This window comes from Labeo rohita, chromosome 17 (assembly GCF_022985175.1).
Source record: "Labeo rohita strain BAU-BD-2019 chromosome 17, IGBB_LRoh.1.0, whole genome shotgun sequence".
Classification (NCBI taxonomy): domain Eukaryota; kingdom Metazoa; phylum Chordata; class Actinopteri; order Cypriniformes; family Cyprinidae; genus Labeo; species Labeo rohita.
The window spans coordinates 19,449,699-19,473,684 of record NC_066885.1 but is presented as its reverse complement, the minus strand read 5'-3'; the positions used below and the strand labels follow the sequence as shown (position 1 = coordinate 19,473,684).

At 37.6% G+C, this 23,986-nt stretch overlaps 1 protein-coding gene across 1 annotated transcript in view; it reads left to right on the top strand.

Annotated features, from left to right (window-relative positions):
- Positions 1–23,986, top strand: part of ush2a (Usher syndrome 2A (autosomal recessive, mild)) — a 269,523-nt gene that overhangs the window by 19,277 nt on the left and 226,260 nt on the right. Inside the window, exons 4-10 of the mRNA XM_051132845.1 lie at positions 6,487–6,622; positions 8,282–8,345; positions 8,480–8,774; positions 11,280–11,464; positions 14,552–14,773; positions 17,748–17,841; positions 23,787–23,982. Of these exons, the coding sequence (XP_050988802.1) occupies positions 6,487–6,622; positions 8,282–8,345; positions 8,480–8,774; positions 11,280–11,464; positions 14,552–14,773; positions 17,748–17,841; positions 23,787–23,982 (1,192 nt within the window). The remainder of the gene's footprint in view (positions 1–6,486; positions 6,623–8,281; positions 8,346–8,479; positions 8,775–11,279; positions 11,465–14,551; positions 14,774–17,747; positions 17,842–23,786; positions 23,983–23,986) is intronic.

The following is a 23,986-nucleotide window of genomic DNA, read 5'->3' as shown; positions in this document are numbered from 1 at the left end:
TATAAAACATGTATATGTGAGATTGGTAATTGTATCTTTAGTGTACTTGAGTAGAACAAATGTTTCTCTCTCATGGCTGCGTTAATGTGATAAAGGGGAAATTGGCTTTTCATCAGTTTTCTTCGCACCGTAATGGTGGACAGTGAAGAGAGGCCCCGGCGTCAATAGAAGCACTGCAAACTTCCTGTCTGTGATGGTTATATTTCACATCACCGCACTGGCCTCAGAGTGCATTATGAAACATGTGATAATGTAACAAATTACAAACAGGAAAACCTTTTTGCTTCATTTAAATGATAAGAATCACAGCGAGGCCTAGCTATAAGCCATAAATAAAACATCTCACGTGTTTGCGGTTATGTATGTGTGAGTGTGTATGAGGTGGCGGGAGAGAGTGTGCGTTTAGATAGAAGGGCAGGGCTCCGGCAGGTATCAGCGTTAAAAGAGGAGGATTGCTCGCGCTGATACCCTCATCCAGAGTGGAATATTTCTAGAGGCCCTGACAGCTCCTCCAGTGCCGAAATGGAAAGGGCTTTATCATGGAATGGTTTGTCACTCACGCTGCTGCAGACGACTTGGCTTCGGGTTAAGCTTGTATCTGCCCCTGCTTTATGGTCCAAGCCCAAAGATCACAACATTGTTTTTGGTGTGAATTATGAAATCGCTGATATAAAAAGCCCCCAGTTAGATTTTCCAAAGATTGTGCCCTGTTGTTTTCTTAGAACAAAATCGGAGGCTAAATTGTCTTCCTTTAACACTCGAAAAGGGTTTTGAGTGTTTCATAAATCTCAAGTCAGATGGTTTGCCTCAGTTTAAAGAGGTCATATTTTATTAGTTTATTCATTTTTCCCCCCAGAGGTTTCTTTTTACAAATACAGCTATTTAGTTTTCCCTGACCATTTTTGGGGGGATTCTCTCAGATCATTGGAGGCAAAACATATTTTTGCAGCTCAGTTTGAATAAGTGTTTAGTTGTGTTTTCCGTTCATAAGAATTATTAGCTTTTTCATTTGGTGACCCCTCTGTGACCCTTTTGTGTTGCCATATGTAAAAAACAACAACAAAGCTAGTTAATGTTTGTTCAATATTCACTTCTACAAGGCTGATGGACAGCAGACCTTTAGTGGTTAGGTAGTATTACTATTTCTTAATGTCAGCTAGTGATTATGTTACACCTTTGGCTCGGTGTTTTTAGAGTGTTTTGGTGTCTTACGACACACTTAGTGCTGTCATTTCCCACAGGTTTAAAACTGAAAAATGTTTAATTCAGTACTTTTTACACCATTTCCAAAATGATTTCCAATTAAGCTATTTCCATTTCACAAAAAATATTGTTAGTTTTGGGAGTTTCTACTGCTAGTTGGACCTTTGCTTAATAGCCATTGTTATATAAATAATGGCATAAATTTGTCGCACATTCTGGTAAATCCCAGTGCAGATTAAATGTTCCCTTTTCAATTTGAAAGCGGAGAAGAGCTTTTAAGATGTCAGCACCTGCTGATTAGTACGTTACTAAGAGCTCCAGAGAACGGCCAGTTATTAATCTGCTCCACACTGGTTTGATCTCATAAGGCAGCGTTCCAGACAGGTCAGACCAGTCCCACACTACAAAAACACACTTGCATTCTAACACAATATGAGCTGGCCAAGTGATGCACTTAGGACCATATTCACATATTTAGTTTTTTACTAATTTTTCCAAGATATTTCAGAGATAGATGAGATAGATTGTTTGAAAGCATGATGGAATTTTGTAGGACAAGCCAGAAATTAGCATTACCCTGGATCCCTCTACAAAAAGCTAATAGGATTTTGCCATTGGCTCTTGGATTAAGGCAGAAAATATTTGTTCTTCAAGATAATCTTAGAATTAGAATGCTAGAATTAAGAATCTAAAGTTAGGCTATAAACAAACTACACAACAGTTGAATGATTTTAACATCACCACTAACCTTCCAACAACTCTTCTAGTCTTTATTTAAAATCTGTTGGAATGTTTGAAAAAGAATTTTTTGAAGTAGTGTGAGCATAAACACAATGAAGCTGTAAAAGTGGACTAGTGAGTAGATTGGTTTTGCATGATGATGTTTAATGTCCCAGACAACCTCCGTAGTCCCATTTAGCTACTTAGCAACTGCCTTTTTCAAGACACATAAAACCTTTGAAGATCATGAGTGGGGAACTGCTTTATGTTGTAGAATGAAACGTAAAAAGGTATCTTAAGCTGCATTTAAACTACATTTTGGAAGTTCAGAATCGGGGCACCAATGAAGTCCATTATATGGAGAAAAATCCTGAAATGCTTTCCTCAAAAAGCATAATTTCTTCACAACTGAAGACAGAAAGACATGAACATCTTGGATGACAAGTGGGTGAGTACATTATTTGTGAATTGTTGTTCTGGAAGTGGACTTCTCCTTTAACTGCTAGTTTAAATGCAACGAACAACTCGAAAAACCCGAAGACTCGAAAAAGGTGAACTAATTCTGGTGCAGAACCTAATAGGATGTTTTGCATGTGCAACTGAACGAATCACTTCCCGAGATGACTCATTCTTCCCGAGTCACATTAAAGATTCGTTCAAAATGAATCCATCCCAGAGCCTGTGCTACACAAGCTTTTGTGCTTAAAAAATATACAAATGTTTATTTTTCGAAAACAATGACTGATTTGCTAGATAAGACCCTTCTTCCTCGGCTGGGATCATTTAGAGTCCTTTGAAGCTGCATTTAAACTGCATTTTGGAAGTTCAAATTCGTGGCACCAATGAAGTCTGTTATATGCAGAAAAATCCTGAAATGCTTTCCTCAAAAACATAATTTCTTCACGAATGAAGACAGAAAGACATCTTGGACGACAAGGGGGTGAGTAAATTATTTGTAAATTGTTGTTCTGGAAGTGGTGTTCTCCTTTAAGCTTTTGTCAACCATAGAGCTTATTTTAGGCATTTCAATTTATACTGTAGGTCTGGCTATACCAGTTTGGTGGTAAAATCAACTGACAAAAAAACAAATCCTAAAACTTATATGGGTAATGTTTTAATAAACATAATTTAAACTATATATATACTAAAACAATGTACAAAGGATTAGTTCACTTCCAGAATAAAAATTGCCTGATAATTTACTCATCCCCATGCCATCCAAGATGTTCATGTCACATTCATGAACATGTTCATGTCACTTCAGTCACAAAGAAATTAAGTTTTTTGAGGGAAAACATTCCAGGATTTTTCTCCATATAGTAGACTTCAATGGGGATTAAGAGTTTGAAGGTCCAAATTGCAGTTTCAGTACAGCTTCAAAGAGCTCTACATGATCCCAGCCGAGGAATAAGGGTCTTACCTAGTGAAATGATCTGTCATTTTCTAAAAAACAATTTAAAATGTGTATACTTTTAACCACAAATCTTGTCTTCACACATTGTGTTATAAATTTGGAAAGGTGTTCGTCTGTGTACTTCGGTTCAAAAAGATAGGGTAGGGTGAAAAACTCCATCTCATTTTCTCATCTAACTTTAAAATTGTTGGACATCGTTGTTTTACCTTTTTTGTAAAGGGCGTTTGACTTTCTTTGCACATTCGCTTTGTAAACACTGGGTCGGTACTTCTGCCTATGTCACTATATATATATATATATATATATATATATATTTATTTATTTATTTTTTTTTAGAGAATGACAGATGGTTTAACTAGATAAGACACATTTCTCGGTTGGGTAGAGCCCTTGAAGCTGCATTAAAACTGTAATTTGGACCTTTAACCTGAAGCCTGAAGGATTCCACTGAAGTCCACTATATGGAGAAAAATCCTGGAATGTTTTCCTCAAAAACCTTAATTTCTTTACAACTGAAGAAAGAAAGACATGAACGTCTTGGATGACAATATATCCTCTAAGCACTGAAACTACTGCAAAGAAGAACGACGATCCTTTCTTCCTGACTACAATAGTCCAATTTTCTACTGGAGTGAATCAATTTGGAGTCAAAGCCAGATTGTACAAGCAGCCATGTTTGCCTGGTTAGCATAGTGCCTTAGGCCATAGAGGCTGTAACAATAAGCATCTTTTACAATCACATTTATGGTTAATATCTCACTACATAATATGAGATGTTTTATTAGTGCCTGATTAGTAGTTAAAAGTATAAAAGGAACTTGAATGTCATATTCTTCTCTATCTACGCCTTGGACATCACAGCTAAGGGATGTCACTAGTGAAGTATTCAACCCTGTGTGCGTTCTTGTTGTGCTATCAGCCAATCAGCATCGTCATGAGGTCATGAATGCGAATGTTAGCGGATGAATTTCTCCAGGCATTTTAGGCTTCCTCTGGATTGTAGCTGAAAATATTGCAGTTGTTGCCTTCAGTCTGTGTGTTGCTTGGTGACATTAATCTTGATGCATGATTTAGTTTGGAGCCCATTTGGTTGACTGGAAAAAAACAACAACTATCTGTTCACTTTTATTTGTGTGAAACGGTAGTTGCTTAATATTTCTTGTATCATACTTGTGCTGTTTGGGCTGAATCACAACCGTTTTACTTGTGTGATATTGCTTAAACATCCTATGTTATAAACACTTCATTGTATAAATTTTACCAATTTTGATGGTGCAAAAAGGCTTGATGATACAGTTGAAAAAACATATACCCACGTATTAATTTCCCAGAGCAACAGTTACTAGAATGGAAGGAGGAGAGGAAATAAATGCTAGGAAAGCAACAATGGGAGCACCAGAGCTCTTTCAAGAGTCTGCAGGGCTGGTAAATGGGATGAAGCACTTCAGGATTCATTTACATCACTGTGACGTTGCTTCAGATCTCAGCAGCAAGTCATTGGCCGGTTAGAGATTTCAAGAATAGCCTCTCTACAGTCTTCAATCAGCGGCCATGAAAGAGAGCAGCTTAAGGATCCTCCAGTCTAACGCTGCCTTCATCCTTATGGATTTTTTAGTTGATTTATTTCCATGCACCTTTTTTAAAGGAGACTGTGAAAGAACATGCAAATATGAATGTGATGAAGGGGCGTTATCTGAGAAAAGTACCCACAATCATCAGCCATAAAAAAACATAAATAGGTCTGTTGCCTTGCTGCCTACATGACATCTGTCATGGAACCTTACTGATATGGAAATACTCAACACAACACAAATAACACTCCACTTGGAGATGCCCCTGAAGAGTTAAGTGTTAGCATGTTGCCATGATACATGGTGTACACACATATTGGGTATTAGGGATTTAACTATATCAAAATCTCACAATACGATAATATGTCCACAATACGATATTCATTGCAATAAGACAAATGAAGAATTGGAAAAAATTGAATATTTAGTATATTTTTAAGTTCAATAATTTTATCTAATACACTTTGAGAGTTCAAAATTAAGAGCTCCAACCCATGTTCTTAAAGGGGTCATCGGATGCTAAGTACACTTTTTTTTAATGTTGTTTGAACATTAATGTGTGTTGGCAGTGTATGTACAAATCTACCCTATGTGATAAAAATCCATGCAGTAGTTTTTAATTAATCTGTAAAAATAATATCTCCTTTGCTGTGGCGTCACACCGACAGAGACCGCTCCCACGGTTCTCAGTTCTCAGTGCTCAAATGCACACACAGTTGTCCAAAATGTTAGTATCTCACGTAAATTATGTAAGTTATGGCTTAAGTGAACGTAAACAGGTGGGTAACAGCTGAAAGTGTCAGTATTACATGCATGCCATTCGTCTTAAAGGGACAGCATTCCTAATTAAATACCTATTTGTCATTAATGTTGAACCAAAAGATGTTAAATAAATGTATATCTTACATGTTGATTAAACTTACTTTATTTGAAAAATGAGTTTAATTTGTATTTCTAAGGTATTTGTTTTATTGTGCCTCTTTTTCAAAATCTCAAATGACTAAAATGTGAGTAAGACTATTAAGTATTTCAGTCTCAAGATAAAGACTAAGACTAAATCAGACTAAATAAAGACTAAATCCATGTCAAAATTAACACTGGATTTGATATGACTGGTTATGTTCGGCTGTGATAAATCCCACTTCTTGTGTTTGTGCGTGTTCTACATTCACGAATCAGTCTGAATGAACAATATAATGGTGTTAATGGGAAGACTAATTCAAAATAGTAAGTAAACAACTCACACACTTAGATATAACCACTTCAGTTACATCAGTGAAGACTTAAAATGGCATGAAAACATGATGTGTAGGAGTTTTTAACTGAAAAATTAACTTGGTGAAATTTAAAACAAATCTCCATGTCTGTGACCAATATTTACAGAGCTTTGATGACTGATGATCTGAAAAAACAAACAAACAAATAGTTCAAATTTAACTATAAAAAAGAATAGCTGATCATAAGTTCACAAAGAAAATATATTGTTTAAATGCATTGAGTTATTGCTTTGGAATAAATGTAAAATGCTTAAAAAAACTAACTTGTAACTCATTTGTCTTATTTCTAATGAATCCTTAGATGCATGATACAAGTGTGAGCTTGTTCCTGAATGGTCAAGAGGATGATGGCACAGCTTTGGACACACAAACCTTGGCAGGACCGGTTGATGACATCACCTCAGAGAGTGCTCTGTGGATCGGTAGAAGTTCTAACGGTAATCATTTCTGTACTCGTACATTGCTCTTTCAGTTTTTATTATGCAGTTTTTATTATATATTTGATTTGACTTCGCTTTTTTTTCCAAAGCTCCAGCTATCCTCATCTAACAGTGCTCCTCCTCAGAATCACACAGTTTCCTATCACTCAAAATTGAGTGCGGAAAAGGACACACTAATTTGCAGACATGTTACATTTTTCCATTATAGAAATATTCATAAGCCTGCAACTAATCATAGTTGGAGTTTATATAGGTCAAGGGTGACCATATGGCAACAAATAATCTCCTCATAAATGAGATGAGATGGGATTTCTGTAATACCCCCAGGGAATGAAATACACACACAATCACACATCCACGTTTTGAATACACATCCACAAATAGCATAGACTTGCTAAAGTTTCTTTAAGTTCACTCTTTATTTTAATCCTAGCTCAACATTGCTGTGTTTGTTTGCAAAAATGACAACAATTCTGCCCAGATCTTTTAGAGGACACAGTAGATTGGTTACGAGTGCTGCTAGTTTCTCTCATTTTCTAAATGGCACAGAAGAACAAGGAAGCAACCCACTGTACTGTGTATATAGTCTTCAAATAGAGCATGCCTCATTTACTGTCAAACATGCACACACACAACAGCTTCACATGAAAGTTGCAGTCTGTGTAATCCATTTCGCACACATTTCAAACTCTACATCCAGAGCCCAGGGGTCTGAAATGCTTCTTTGATTCATGTAGAACTCATGTGGACAAAGCATAGAGGGTGTTCTTATAAGATGTAAAGTCAAACGCTGGTTAGGACAAACATCATGCCATTTCAAATTTTTGGCTAGAGCATAAAAATGCAAATTTTGGTATGAATCTTTTATTTTCAGCATTTCTAAATTTGATGGCCATATTTAGCATATGTGCGTTGTGGTTTACAAAAAATATTAAGCAGCACAACTGCTTACAACATTGATAATAAAGACATTTTAACATAAAATAGCATTTTAGAATCATTTCTGAAGGATCACGTGACACTGAAAATTCAGCTTTGCATCACAGGAATAAAATCATTTGATCAAATAATTGCAGTGAGTCAGCCTAAGAGGCTTCTTAAAAACATTGAAAATATTGTACAGATTTGATTATGTCATTTAATAGTGAATAATCCCTGGTTTGTTGACTCATTGTTGTCTGTATGAAATTCTTTTACTCTTATGTATGCAAGTTAAATGTTTCTTTGGTTTGGCATGTCTTGCATACTCATGCATTCAGACCCTTTATTAATTTGTTAATAAATGAATGAAATACACTATATAAATACAACAATATCTCGTATAAAACACAGACTCTGCACACAAAGATGAAAAGATTTCAGGGCAAACATCCATATATGATGTCTCAATCAGAGCCGGTTATTAGAACAGAAGTGATTATATCTTATCTGGTGATGTAGATGGATCCACACGTTTAGGCTTGGATCTATGCCGCCCATCCAGTCGGTGGGATTAATGCTCACAGAGAACTGTAAATAAGCATAATAGATCCCACCATGCAGCAAGTGTCTCTTTAACTCAAATAAAGACACAGATAAGGTAATCCACTAGTTGCTATGGATCCTGCAGACCGTCTTCAATAGCGCCCATTGACTTTCCTTTCTTTTTCTCCCCAGGGTCAAATCAATTCATTGGAAGGATGCAGGATTTTAGATTTTATCCAAAGACATTAACCAACAGGTAAGTATAAGGTCACAGGGCATTAACATCAGATGTAGCAGCAGAAGTAGTTTGTGCTATATATAATCTGGGTCTTGAAGCTAAACCAGTATAGAAACAAAGATTTTAACAATTCATGTATTTTTGTATTTCAGAGAGATTAAAGAGGTGTACACTGGACAGTTCCCTCACTTGCACACCCAGTCAACATGCCGCTGCCCCGCTAGCCACCCCAGAGTGCACCCCCTAGTGGAGAGGTACTGCATTCCCAATGCAGCCAATGATACCACGCATAACAAAGTGCTCCGTCTCAACCAGGACGCCCACCCACTGCATTACATCAATGACAACGACATCGGAACCACCTGGATCTCCTCCGTCTTTTCCACTTTAGAGCTGCTGGACAAAGGGGTAACCATCACTATAGATCTGGAGAATGGACAGTACCAGGTACATACTCACCAATATGTGGCTTTATGGGAATGTTGTGCTAGGAAGAATAAAGTGGTTCTTGGCAAACCTAATTTAGCAGACCTAAATTATTATTAGAGTTTATAGTAAGTTTAGCTTGATATTTTTTTAGTTTAATGGGATAGTTCACCCAAAAATTAAAATTATGTCATTAATTACTCTTGATTACCCTCATGTCATTCCAAACCCGTAAGACCTTCGTTCATCTTTGGAACACAAATAGATATTTTTGATGAAATCCAAGAGCTTTCTGACTCTGCATAGACCACAATGCAACAGACACGTTCAAGGCCCAGAAAGGTAGTAAGGACATCATTAAAACAGTCCATCTGACATCGGTGGTTCAACTTTAAATTTATGAAGCTACAAAAATCTTTTTGTGTGCAAAGAAAACAAAATAATGATTTTATTTGACAATTTGTGGTACTCTCATGAACGTGCAGAAGAGAATAAATTGCTGTCGTTAGTTTTGTTTTCTTTGTGCACAAAAAGTTGAAGCAGTTGTCATAACATATTTTAACAATATTCTTACTACCTCTCTGGGCCTTGAACGTGGTAGCACCGTTGCTGTCTATGCAGGGTCAGAAAGCTCTCAGATTTCATCAAAAATATCTTAATTTGTGTTCCAAAGATTAATGCAGGTCTTACAGGTTTGGAACGACATGTGGGTGAGCAATTAATGACAGAATTGTCATTTTTTCCCTTTAAGGAGCATCAAGATACAGTATATTTAGGGGTTCAAGCGCATATTGCTGAAACCCGGCAATCTCCAAGTAAAACGGATCTGGCAGGCTAAAATGTAAATCGTAGAGACTTGAAACTTGGAGGGGTGGTTGTACTCACACCGTCTACAACGTCATCAAGGCTCGCCCCAATCGGCCTGATTGGGGCGCTACAGCAATCAACAGTACGAAACCACTCATAACTCCTAAACAGTTCATTACAGGCTCAAGTGTCTTATGTCGTTTTATGTCTTTAAATGCGAGATATTTAAAATGTACCTAAAGTATACTTGCAATAGTTCTACTTTAGCACAATCAAATATACTTCAGTGTATCTTTAGTTGGACTTCAGGACTACTTACGCACAATTAAAGTGCATTAAGTACTAAATTAGTTGTTCCAATTTAGCAGACTTTAAGTATACTAGTATGCTATACTAGTATGCTGAAAGTACAATTGCAGGGTATTTTTATTAAACACATAAATGCTGTATGTAAATGTATTTGTAGTATACTTAGAATGAAATAAATGTATTTCAAGTACTTTTTAGTATAATTATTTTTCACTAGGGTATGCAGCCGTTTGTCCTATCGACATAAAAATCGGTACGCATGGTCTTGGTGTGAGGATGTTTCAAAAAACATATGAACAATTGTATATTGCACATTTTTTTGCACATACACACGGCATTTGTATCATGTGATAAACCTCCTCAATTTGAAAAACTTTGCCTGTAGAACCACTGCTGTCAATCAAACTGTTTGTTAATTGATTGAGAAAATGTAAAAAAAAACCCTACTTTTGCAAACTAGCCCTAGGTTTTTCGCTCAATCTGAAAAAAAAGTGCAAAACTCTCTAGGTCAGTAATTATCAAAAAACAGGCTTGCCAAGTACTATGTCATGTCTTTTTTCATATGTGCTTAACCGCCTTAAGGTGCTTGAACCCTGGTAACCCTGTTTGCAGCTATATTTTAAACCAGTGATTCTTAACCATTTTGACTCCAAGGCCCATTTTGACAATTTTACCTAATTTAGATCCTCATATATAAGCTGATATGCACCTATGGTACTTCCGTTGTAATAAAAATGAATAACCTTAAAAATGAAAAAAAAATGTCAGTTTAATGTTGTACGTCTTTATTTTTAGTTTTTTGGCATTTTAATTGTGATTATGTTAATATAACAAAATTTTAAGACTTATTTGGGCCACCCAGAAAGATTGCAAAGGGCCCATTTGGGCCCTGCTCCACTGGTTGAGAAACGCTGGTTTAAAGTCCACTTCGACCCAACGCTGTCTGTCTGTGTGGCAACTTTCTCAAATCCAGACACTGGGTAGTGTCTTTTCCATTTGAATACACTAAAGCCGACCTAAAGTCCTTTGTGTGTGTCTGAGTGAGTCGGCCAGTCATCCATGTGGCTAAGCCAAGCCGAGCAGAGAGTCCAGCTGTAAAGAAGTAGAGGATTTATGCAGCTCTGCCTCAGTCTCTCCTCTCAATAGCAGATAAAACACACCACCACACAGACTTTGAAGTGTCCACTTAGTCAAAGCTGCAACCAGTTTCTCGACTAACTCCTCAAAATGAAGCCACAGAGGGAGAGAGGGAAGAGTAAAGCGGCGCTTCAAGCTGTTCTTCAAAGCGCCGGCGTGCTTTAGGAGGCGGCGGAGCATTGACTGTTGCTGTGCAGATAATAGATAATCCATTGCTGTTTAGTATTTCATGCATATTTCACCCTCTGTCAATTTTGCATGCTTCCTTTACAGGTTTTCTACGTGATACTCCAGTTCCTCAATGCTCAGCCTGAAGCGGTCCGCATTCAAAGGAAGACAGTCGGCAGCTCAGAATGGAAGGACTGGCAGTTCTTGGCCAAGAACTGCAGCTACTTTGGGATGGAGGATAACGGGCCTTTGGTTCGTCCTGATTCTGTAAACTGTCTACAGTTGCCCAGGTACTCTATACACACACTCGCTCGATCTGTTAGTCCATCCACAAGCGCTTCTGACTCTGATAACAGTCCTTGAACTAATGATTCCTGCCAGGTAAGCTGTATCAAAGTGGGTTGAGACAAGTTCCTACTTTGATAAAAGCAGTGGATTGTCGTTTAGTGAGCTTTTGGAGGATCTAGGAGGAGAATGGGGAGGAAAATGCTGCTCTTGGCTGCAGTCCAGCCTGCTCAGATCTGATCTCTGCTGTCCTTGGCCGCAATCAAGACAGCAGAGATACTTAGCTGTTATGGACCACACAAGCACCTGGTTTCACATGCATACGACAGAGAAAATGAGGACAGTTATTTTAATGGCTTTGGGCTGAGAGGGTTATCGTAACTGTTTATGACGATAAACTACAGTTCATGTGTCTTAATTTTTCAATACACATTAAACATGCATGATTATCCCTCACAAAATGATCAGTGAAAGGCAATTATATTTAAATGGTGCAGTTTTCTTTGAGTTCTACAGTCATTTGAGGACTCTCATTGAAGTTTAAATGTGTAAATATATGTATACATTAGTGGTTCTCAACCAGGGGCTGGGGCCCACTAGGGGGCTTCAGCAAACTTCCAAGGGGGCTACAGGATGACTTAAAAGTATTTAAATCATAGTTAATTTAAAGGAGAAGTCCACTTCCAGAACAAAAACTTCCAGATAATGTACTCACCCCGTGTCATCCAAGATGTTCATGTTTTTCTTTCTTCATTCTTAAAGGGGTCCTCGGATGCCCTTTTTCCACAAGTTGATAGGATTCTTTAGGGTCTTAATGAAAAGTCTCTAATATATTTTGTTTAAAAATTCTCAAATTCCTGCTTGGATGAAGGCCATACTGGCCAGATGTTTCACCACTTTACCTGTCCAGGTATTTTAGTTTACAAACAAAAGCTTCGACCCAGTGGCATAAGGGTCTGCACTTAGACTCTTCAGAAATGTCACATCAGAGCATATGGGGAAAGAGAGACACAGAGAGAACAGGAAGATGGAGAAGGACAGAGAGATGGGGACAAAATGCTTTCTTCCCACAGGTTTGTCCTGGATAAGTCTGCCAGCATTAGGGCTGAAACATGCAGAAGCGCTCTGTGGATCTTTCTTGAGAGTGAATAATGCAGTAGGGGCTATACCTGTCCTGCCCCCTGGAAAGACCTCGAGAACTCTCTCATTCACCCCATTTATTCCTGCCCTCTGAGAAATCTCCCTTTCAAACCCCATATCACTAAACTATATTTTAAACCTGTATTAGTGAAATTTCCTCTCAGTAGTTTTGAGATGTAAAGAAAAGACCTTTGCTTTTCCAATTTCTTTGATGTTTGTTCATTTCAGTAGCTTGTGACACGTTTCATTTTCAACCTGACAACGCGTTACCCTGCTGTGTCAAAACTTGAAAATCTCGGTCTCTTTCAATCACTCTCAAGCTCAAAGCTTAAGATGCAGGAATATTATTCTTTTTTCTCTTTCTTTTTTCAGTCTGTAGGATAATATAAGGTACATTTTATGTTTGTAATACTTTAAAGGGGTCGTTCACCCAAAAATGAAGATACTGTCATCATTTACTCATCCTTACATGTACGTCTTTTCAAAACTTTCTTCCAAGGAGAAATATCGCTGCCTTGGAATTATAAGGTTCTGTCTGCATTCTGAGCACTTTTGAGATATTGAGCTTTTATTTTATATTGTTATATAAATTAAATTCATTATATAATTATATTTTATATCAATAATTATATAAATTCTTATTGTAATTATTTTATACCATATTATACCCACAAATTCTTTGTACAGTGGACTACCTGTAAAACTGATAAAAATGTGGAAAAAAATTATTCAGACACTTTGACCTGATCATGTTTTGCTTAAGTGTTTTTCTTTTCTGCTAATGCAACCTTTTTACACCACAGACTGAACAATATTAAGCTTGGTAATTGGTAAACAATAATTTTGAATTTGGTTGTTTGTAATCCTTTACATAATTTTCTATCAAAGTTATCTGACATTTTCAAGATAAATTTGTTCTAACACAGTTTAACTCTGATTTCTTGTCATGTTTTATTACCATTTTCTAAACTATAGTGAATAAACTGTGATAATGTGAGAAATGCTGAGGGTGACTGAATAAATTTTGGTTTTACTGTATATTGATCCAAAAATAGATAGATAGATAGATAGATAGATAGACAGATAGACAGACAGATAGATTTAAAGCCATTTTAGGTCATTTTAAACCTCGATTTATCTAATTTTAACAATTTTTTTCTAATTTTAACACATTTTGTGGTCTCTTTGGAAGTGTACTGAGTCCACCTAGTTGATCCTGGCCCTGTGGTTGAGAACCACTGATGAATACAGGGCCCTATTAATTTTTTGGCAAACAAAGGGGGTTTGCTATTAAAATTAAAGCATGGAAGAAATATTGTGTGATTATTCCTTGAAGAAAAAAAAAGTTTAAATAATTTTAGTAATAGTAGTAGTAGTAGTAGTAGTAGTAGTAGTGTTACACACATTCTAGTGTACAATAGTAATATTTTTTTTGACAATTTCTTCAAAATAAACCAAATTTTTATTTTGACGGGTTACCAGTAGGACCTTTAAGTTTCTGTGTGTATAAGATACAGTGATAGTTTTACCCAAATGAAAAGGTAAAATGATCATAAAGTACTCTCGGAACAGTTCTGGAGATGTTGTTTGTGTATTTATGTCATAATTTGGTAAGGAGGCAGATGCTGAAATCACAGTGCACTTCAGTACTGTGCCTCTGCGCCATTCATTCACACAGACATGCAGTGCATGCAGGATTCATATTTAAACCATTTTTAAATCTTTTGCCTTTTAGTTGATATTGCGATTTGATTTAAGTGTACTGACCTACTTTTGATTAGTTCATCCAAATTTGACAAATTCCATGATATTCTGCGTTATACAGTAAATTCCATTTATTCCACAATTCTCTTTGTGTTTTACGTGTCATGAAAAACATAGGGCGCTATGAAAACTCTTTTAACAGCTTCAGACTTATTATTTTTTATTTTTTTGTCTGTGTTTTCTATCAGCAACATACCTTTTTCCCGTGGAAACATCACCTTCAGCATGCTGACACCTGAGCCGAACCTGCGACCAGGCTACAACGACTTCTACAACAGCGCCTCCCTGCAGGAATTTGTGAGAGCCACACATGTGAGAATTCACCTCCATGGCCAGTACCACACCCAAGATCCCGCGGTTCATTTCCGTCATCGCTACTACGCCGTGGACGAGATCACCATCAGCGGCAGGTCCGAAACCAGTAGCACCCTGACACCCGTCAACCCCAATCAACCGTCACACGACACAATCTCCTCTTTTTGCCCCATGATTACCATCCCAGTAACAAAATTTGACACAAATTAGCGGACTTTTTAAATTTGATTGGATTTCGGTGTTTGATGAGAAAATCAGTAGGCAGATAAAGCAAGATAATTCAGACTTTGATGAAAGTGAAAGACTTTCTAGCGGAGATGCCTGACAAATGATGTTTGCAAGTTTAACACAACTGGGGGATCGATGACATGTATGTTATTAGCCACAGAGAGTAATGCCATGTTTAACACCGATTTTGTCTTCCCGTTAATGGTCTCGTAATTACAGTGTGGATGCCACATTTGGAAATCAACTTCAGAACTTGTGTTCTTTCTCTCGGAGGCTTCAGCTAATCAGTCCGAAGTGTTCTTCCGCGTCTCTCAAGAATGTCGAATCTGTTCTTTTGTCTCTTCAGAAGCTGAGACATGGTGTTATATCCATGTATACCTTCAGACATTAAACAGCCACTGTTCTTACGACTATGGTAATTATGTCATTATGCAGGCAGCTGTAACTTAGCTCGCTCTCGCTGCGCGAGTGTGTCTGAGTGAGCGAGAGAAGGCAGCTTTAATTAAGAGCTAGTTAAACTGGCACAGACGAAATCGAGATTTAGAGACTGTGAAATCTCATCATCCTCTGACATTCAGAGGTGTCCCCCGTCCTCCCCGCCTTTTTCCTCTCTCTTTTTTTTCCTGTACGGCTCTCTTCTTTCGCTCTCTGAAACATCGCAACAGCTTCGCCGGAGAAACAAAGGCAGAGAGTAAACAGTAGTGGATTCACCCCCTTAGGGAGACTGACAGTTCAAACCTGCGAGAGCCTGAGAAGAGGATGTATGTGTGTTTGGGGACTAAAATGTGCGTAAATTCAGCCTTTGAGGTATTCTGACAGGGTGTCAAGCTGTGTCTGGGAGCATTAGCGTCTGCTTTACGCTCATACGGTAATAACCTCCAGCAATAATGACAGCCCTCTTTCTTTTCCACTCTCCTCCTCTCTTGTTTGCTTGTTACATTGTTTGTTTGAGTAACGGAGGTGAAGGGTGCTGCTTTTAGAGGGAGCCGTGTAAAGATGGGTGGATGATAATGCCGAATAAGGGCCCTTGAGAATGAATAATTAAAACGCTGACCTGCAGGTGCGTGTTCCGTCTGATGGAGACCTGTCAGGTCTGCTGTTGTACATTACGACACGCCGTTGATATTTCCACTGGCATTTATAAATGTTGAATGCGAACGTCCTATTAGCCATGCACAGAGAGAATGAAGGAATGAAAGACTGATAGAGAGATCTAGAGAATGTGAAAAGGGAAGAGAAAGATTTTGTCAGGTGCCGTTGATGTTGCTGACCCTCTTGATTTAGCTGAAACCTGCTGCCTATTTCCAAGTGGCCTGAAAATTGAACTTAGAAAGATACATTTAGGTTTAAATTAAGTATAGAAATATTTTACTCACGCCGTTGTCATCCAACATGTTCATGTCTTTCTGTCTTCAGGTGTAAAGAAATTATGTTTTTTGAAGAAAGCATTTCAGGATTTTTCTGCATATGATGGACTTCATTGGTGCCCTGAATTTGAACTTCCAAAATGCAGTTTAAATGCAGCTTCAAAGGGCTCTAAACGATCCCTGTCGAGAAAGAAGGGTCTTATCTAGCGAATTGAAAAATAAAAAAAATAAAAACTTGTATACTTTTTAAGCACAAAAGCTCGTGTAGCACAGGCTCTGGGATGTGCGTCCACAGGTCGTTCTTGAACGATTCATTCATTTTAAACAAATCTTTAATGTGACTCGGGAAGAACGAGTCGTCTCGGGAGTGATTCGTTCAGTCGCATATGCGCAACATCCTCTTAGGTTCTGTACTGGAATTAGTTCACCTGTATCGAGTCTTCAGGTTTTTTTGAGTCGTTCGTTCATCTTATGGGGCTGTCACATGATGCTGATTTTGCTAAAATGAACAAAATGACTTGAAAAAAGATTCGTTCATTTTGCTGAACCAGACTCAAAGGTCCGAGTCGGTAAAATGATCCGAACTTCCGATCACTACTACGAATCACGTCTTCGAATCACCACATGTTCATCGTCTGTGTACTCCGGCTCAAAAAGGTAGAGTATGTCGAAAAACTCCATGTTATTTTCTCCTACAACTTCAGAATTGTCCGACATCGTTGTACCTGTTTGTTTGTAAATAGCATTTGACTTACTTGCACTTTCTTAGTCTTTGCGCATTCGGTTTGTAAACCATGGGTCTGTGGTTCCACCTACGTTCCGCGTGACCTTTCGACCTGATTCAATAGTACGTGAACATGCATTCCAGAGCATTAATTATTATACAGTTAAATAATTTAAAGGTGACACTTCCTATAACTGATTTGACATCAGACTAAGTTCATGCCAACAAAAAATTACAGCAGAGATGTAATATATATATATATATATATATATATATATAATATAAAAATAATATAATATAATATGATATGATATAATATAATATGTGACCCAGGACCACAAAACTAGTCATAAGGGTAAATTTTTTTGAAATTGAGATTTATACATCTGAAGGCTGAATAATAATAATATAATATTTAATAATATATATATATATATATATATATATTTTTTTTTTTTTTTTTTTTTTACATTTTATGTTTAATTTATTAAATGAAACATGAAAAATGAAAATATCCCATTTCATTTAGAAATGTGTCATATTAAGATGTTATTTCATGCATCATTTTATGCATCCTTTTAATTTTAATCTGCATTATCATATCCTTTGAGCTTTTCTGTTTACTATATTAATGTAAATCCAGATTCCGGCTTTACCTTGGGAACCATTTCCATTAGACATATGAGAAGACCAGCAATGAAGGTTCTCCAGAAGGATGTGGCTTCTAATTGTGTGTCTTTGTCCCCTTAGGTGTGAGTGCCATGGCCATGCAGACAGCTGTGACACTAGTGTGAGTCCGTACCGCTGCGCCTGCCTCCCAGAGAGCCACACACATGGAGCTAATGTGAGTCCCGCAGGGGAGGCCCCCTTTTAATTAACCACTTCCCTTTAATGACGTGCAAGAGTCCTCTTTAATGAACAGCACACTCAAAAATAGGCTTTAATGGAATGACAGGAAAAAAAAGCGGTGGGAGAGAGAGAGTGAGTGAGAGAGAGGAGGAAGAGGAAAACAAGAGACAGGGAGATCATTCACGCACATCTCCAGTTTCCTGATGAAAAGAGCTAGAAGTAGTGGAAAAAAGAAAGGGGAAGAAGAGAAGGAAGTGGTTTTGTGGGCAGCAATGCTCTAATCGTCCTGTCCCATCAGCCCCTGGGTGTCTTGATGATGAGTCCAGCAAAGGTAATTATATCTCATGGAAAGCTCTGATGACATAAGGCTCCAGTACTCACACTTTTCAGGAATGCCAATGTTGGGAAGCTACTTTAGCAAGCTACTCATAATGTATGAGAGAAAAAAAAAAAAGGGCTAAAGTGCCACAAAAGGCTTTTTTAAAATATATATACTGTGTATAAATTTTCATGAACCATTCAGTAGTCCTAATTGATTCACTATAATGAATCAGACCTTCTTTCACACCACATTTGAGAGATTTTTTGGGTAAACCGGTTTACTACAATGAACTGCTTTCTATTTGAATTACATAAAATGTAATTTATTCCTGTCATTTCAAAGCTGAATTTTTAGCATCATTACTCCGGTCACATGATCCTTCAGAAATCATTCTAATATTCTGATTTGCTGCTCAAAAAACATTTATTATTATTACTGTTGAAAACAGCTGAGTAGACTTTTTTCAGGTTTTTTTGATGAATAGAAAGTTCAGAAGAACAACATTTTATCTGAAATAGAAATCTTTTTTTAGCATATAAATGTTTTTATTGTCACTTTTGATCAATTTAATGCATTCTTGCTAAATAAAAATGTTAATTTATATAATTTATGTCTAAAAAAATGATACTGACTCCAAGCTTTTGAATGGTATAGTGTATAATTTTACAAAAAAAATCAGATAAATGCTGATCTTTGGATCTTTTCTATTCATCAAAGAATCCTGAAAAAAAATGTACTCAACTGTTTTAAATATTAATAAAAATAAAAATAAAATTAAAAATGTTTCTTGAACAATCATGTGACACTGAAGACTGAAGTAATGATGCTGAAAATTTAGTTTTGATCACAGAAATAAACTACATTTTAAATATATTCAAATAGAAAGTAGTAAAAATATGTAACAATTTTTCAGTTTTTGCTGTACTTTTTATTAAATAAATGCAGGCTTGGTGAGACTTCTTTAAAGTCATTAAAAATCTTACTGTTCAGAAACTTTTGACTGGGAGTATAATATTGTGTATAAATTTTCATGAACCATTCAAATGATTCACTGATGAACAACTGATTTGCTGATTTTCTGGTGCTAAATATGCAAGAAAGGTTCATTTTGTCCAAACTGATTCACTATAATGAATCAGACCTTCTCATACTACATTTGAGGTAGAGTAGAGTTTAGGGTGATTCAGGTCACTAGAATGAATCACACTTTTCAATGCTGCATTTGAAAGAAGGGCCCATTTTGGGGTGAACTGATTCAATCAAATGAATCAGACTTTCTGACACCACATTTGAGAGAATTTTTAGGTAAACTGGTTCGGATTTCTAGAGAGAGGGACTTTTTATGCAAACCAATTCACTAAAATGAGTTAGACAGTGTTATTCATGACCAAACTACAGTAATTCAATAGATGGGACCATTTCAAATGAACTGAATTACTAGAACGAATCAGACCTTCTGACACTACATTTGAGAAAAAAGACCATTTAGGAGAGAGTGTTTGATTTACAGCTTCAGCAAAGTTTTGTGTGCAATACAATATGACATTAAAAGCAAATATGTAACATTTAATTGCGTTAGACAGTCCCTTGTTGGCAAAAGTAACAGTAACTATCATGCTACGAATATATGTAGTTGGGTTTAAACTTCCTGTATTTGAAGAACTGCTTCTTTCTAGTATCCTCCATCTTCTCCGATCCTCTCTGGAATCTCTTCACCGTTCGTCCTATTGAGAGTCTGCACTGTCCAGATCGCTGCATATAATTCTGAACATTGGGAGCAAGTCCCAGGATTAAACTTTTAAACCTGATGTTTGGTGATTTAAATTATTCACCAGATGTCATGCATTATTCAGGGCCAGACACGACACACTCTCTCTACTGCTGCTACTGTTGTTGTTTTCACCGAAACAAACAAGGGCCACATCTAACACGTAGATGCCAGAAAGTGTGTGTGTGTGTGTAAATATGATAAATATGAGTTGTCTCACCGCCCTAAACGCCCCTAGACCCAAACACCTGGCTTCGAGGAGGGACTGCCGCCTGCCCTGAAGCTATCTGCTGTGTTTGCTTACTAGCTCTGAGACACAGACCTAGGCTGGCCTTACTAATGTTTGCTCCCTCGTAATATTCCAGCCAGAGCCAGTGAAAGTGCTGCTGGTGTCTCACTTGTCGTCTTCTGTGCTCATTGACGGAACTGCTTGTCACCGAGTGGGGACGGCAGTGTTGGAGGTCACATGTATGTGACGTGGGACATTCATGTCATTCACGTTCCACAGAGAACATTTCAGTGTGTTCTGTTAATACTTCATTCCACACCATTCAGCCCTTAGAAGCCATTCAGACAATGTCTATTAAAGGAGAGGTCCACTTCCAGAACAACAATTTACAGTCCCAGACCCAGTCTTTGCAAAGTGAACATGCAAAGAAGATCAACAAAACAAAATCTTAACAAAAAAGGTAAAACAGCGATATAGGACGATTCTGAAGTTGAGGGAGAAAATACAATTGGAGTTTTTGGACATATCCTAACTGTCTTGAGCTAGAATACACAGAATTCAGGGAGAGTAAGACAAGACGAGCGTTTGACATTAAAAAGTATATTAATTGTATTATTTTTATGAAAATAACTGATTGTGTCGCTAGATAAGATCCTTCTTCGACTGGGATCATTTACAGCTGCATTTGGGATTGTTTGAAGCTGCATTTAAACTGCATTTTGGAAGTGCAAACTTGGGGCACCATAGCAGTACATTATATGGAGAAAAATACTGAAATGTTTTCCTCAAAAAAATATTTTTTTTTACGACTGAAGAAAAAGAAAGACATGAACATCTTAGATGACAAGGGGGTCAGTACATTATTTGTAAATTGTTGTTCTGGAAGAGGACTTCTCCTTTAACAAATCTTCATCTGCTGTCCATGTCTAAGAGTATGTCTTCTAGACCAGTAGTTGCATTTCCATTACCCTTCAAATTGCGCGAATTGAAATTGCAAGTTGAAAACATGGCTAATGGAAACACGTCAAATTTCGCAAAAACTCCCATATATCGCAAAAGCGTTTTTACGCTCGCATGAGGTGGTTTTTCAGGCAGTTCGAAAAGGAAACAGCTTTTTCACATTTACAAGTCACATTGCGTATATAAGTGTCACATGATCATTTTTAATGCACTATAGCCTCAAAAAAAAACCTTGTGTTTTCAAACAGGCTAAAGGTTAACTGTAGGCTCGCTACTAGTGCAGCCACGCGCAGACCTTTCCTGAGGGAGCGTGAAATTAGCCATGGCATTCACAGAGGCCTTTCACACGGGATGAAGGCTCTTTCCCCACTGGAGCCCAGCTCCTCTCCACCTCACACACTGGAGACGAATACAAAACACACAATACTTGCGTGTGCTGATCTCTGGCCTGCAGTTTCAGTTTTATGGATGAAATTCTGGCTTTAAATTAGTCTACTTAAAGAGATAGTTCACCTGAAAATTGTCATTAATTACTTATGTCATTCCAAACCCGTAAAACCTTCGTTCATCTTCGGTGCACAAATTAAGATATTTTTGATGAAATCTGAGAGCTTTCTGACCCTGCATAGACAGCAACACAACTAACATGTTCAAGGCCCAGAAAGGCAGTAAGGACCAGGGTTGCCCTTGACTAAAGATTTTTCAGGTCGACTAGTAGTTGTTCATTTCAAGCATTAGTTGCCTATTAGTTGCATGTTTATTAATAAATCATATAAATCATAATAATGAGCCTTTAATTGCCTACATAGCCTAATAAGCGTTTAAGCGCACGCAAAAAAAGCTTGCCACAGCGCACTGACAGAAATAATATGAATATGAATGTGTGAGGGGAAAACAGCAAGGATACTGCATTAATGTTTTAATAATTTATTGATATACTAGCTTTGTCTTTGTTTTTGGCTTAAGGGATGAAGTCAGCGACACTGACTCGTCACCTCCGCAGTAGTGATGCACCTGTACGCATGTTTCATACGGATTACATAATCTAAAAATGTTTTCTGTTTGAATTAGTTTATATAAAAGTAGACACTTCACTCTCTATAGATGTATTTTTCATGTCTATAAGGCAAGCATACGCAGAGTTTTAATGTTTCGTGCTCAAGTTCAGAAAGCGCATCCTGTTTGCTTTATTTTACAAAAGTGCAACGTTTTGTTGCACACAAATAAACTTAGAGTCTTTACAGATTCTAAAGATGTATTACTTTTATCTGCATGGTCAAAAATGGAGAATTTAAGAGCAAGGGACCGCACCGACACCTCCAATCTGTCATGCAGTAAGCGCGCTACTATTCAGCTTCCACACTCCACAAAAACACTTCAATAGTGCACATTTTACTAGGATAACAGTAGATTGAGTGGCAATGTGAAGTTGTTACCACTCACATCTTTCAAATGAAAAGGCATATTTGAGGTCGATGAATGATAGGTGAACATTTGGATGTCCTGCCCGATGGACTATATTACCACATAGACCAGCCGGTAACGATCTGTCCGTCACAGACACCATGACTTTGCCAGTTCCTGTGGATTTTTTTCTGCAGCTAAGCAACCAAACCTCTTCTCGTCGACTAACGGTTATTCAACTATTAGGGAGCAGCCCTAACAAGGACATTGTTAAAGTAATCCATGTGTCATTATTTTGGTTTTCTTTGCACACAAAAAGTATTCTCATAGCTTTATAAAATTACGGTTGAACCACTGATGTCACATGGACTTTTTTAACAATGTTCTTACTACCTTTCTGGGCCTTGAACATGGTAGTTGCATTGCTGTCTATGCAGGGTCAGAAAGCTCTTGGATTTCATCACAAATATCTTAATTTGTGTTCCAAAGACGAACGAATGTCTTACGGGTTTGGGACGACACAAGTAACTAATGACAGAAATTTAATTTTTGGGTGAACATCCCTTTAATTTTTATCATATCTGGGATTTGTTTTTATAGGGTAATTTATGCTTTAGTATTGCAAAACTGTTGCACCTATAGTTTCTCTCTCTGAAACTATCTTCTGCAGTGTATAAAAATCCAAATCCCTGTAGCATGTTGTCAGACCCATGATTGGCATAGAGGGCTGTAGTGGCGGGTGGTCTGTGTCTGGCTCTTCCAGCATCCAGCCTGCTGAATTTGCAATTCCCTCCGGGCTCACGGCCCACTACGGCTGCCCAAACGGCAGCCTGACACAGCGAGCCTCTGCCACTGCTTGAGCAGTCGCTGGGGAATCCTTTGGTTTTTATAATACATTTTTAATCATTTCATTTGATGCCTCCCATGTTCTCTGTAATTTGTAATGACTGTTCACTAAAATCAAATACTTTGCCAGTAAAGGCTCAAAAACTCATTTTTCTCTTCGTCTCTTCGTCTCCCTCTTGATTATGAGATGTTCGTTTGATGAAAGTGTCCTATTAAAATAGTTCAGTTGTTGAAAGTCACTTTTAATAAATGAGCTGATTTGACTCTGTCTTGTACGTATGGAAATATTGTGTTATTTGTGACTGTGGGGACTTTAGCATTGAACCTTGAGGTCGCATCTGGATATTGCTGATAAATGTATATGTAGATGATGTATGTAGATGTGCTGTGATCTCTCACTCTCTCCAACAGTGCGAGCGCTGCTCTCCTCTCTTCAATGACAAGCCCTTTAGAGCTGGAGATCAGGTACAGGCGTACAACTGCCGCCCATGTCAGTGCTATGGCCACGCCTCTTCCTGCCACTACAATGCCAGCCTGGATCCTCACCCTGGAGAACATTTCAGAGGAGGCGGAGGGGTGTGTGATAATTGTACACATAACACCACAGGTAA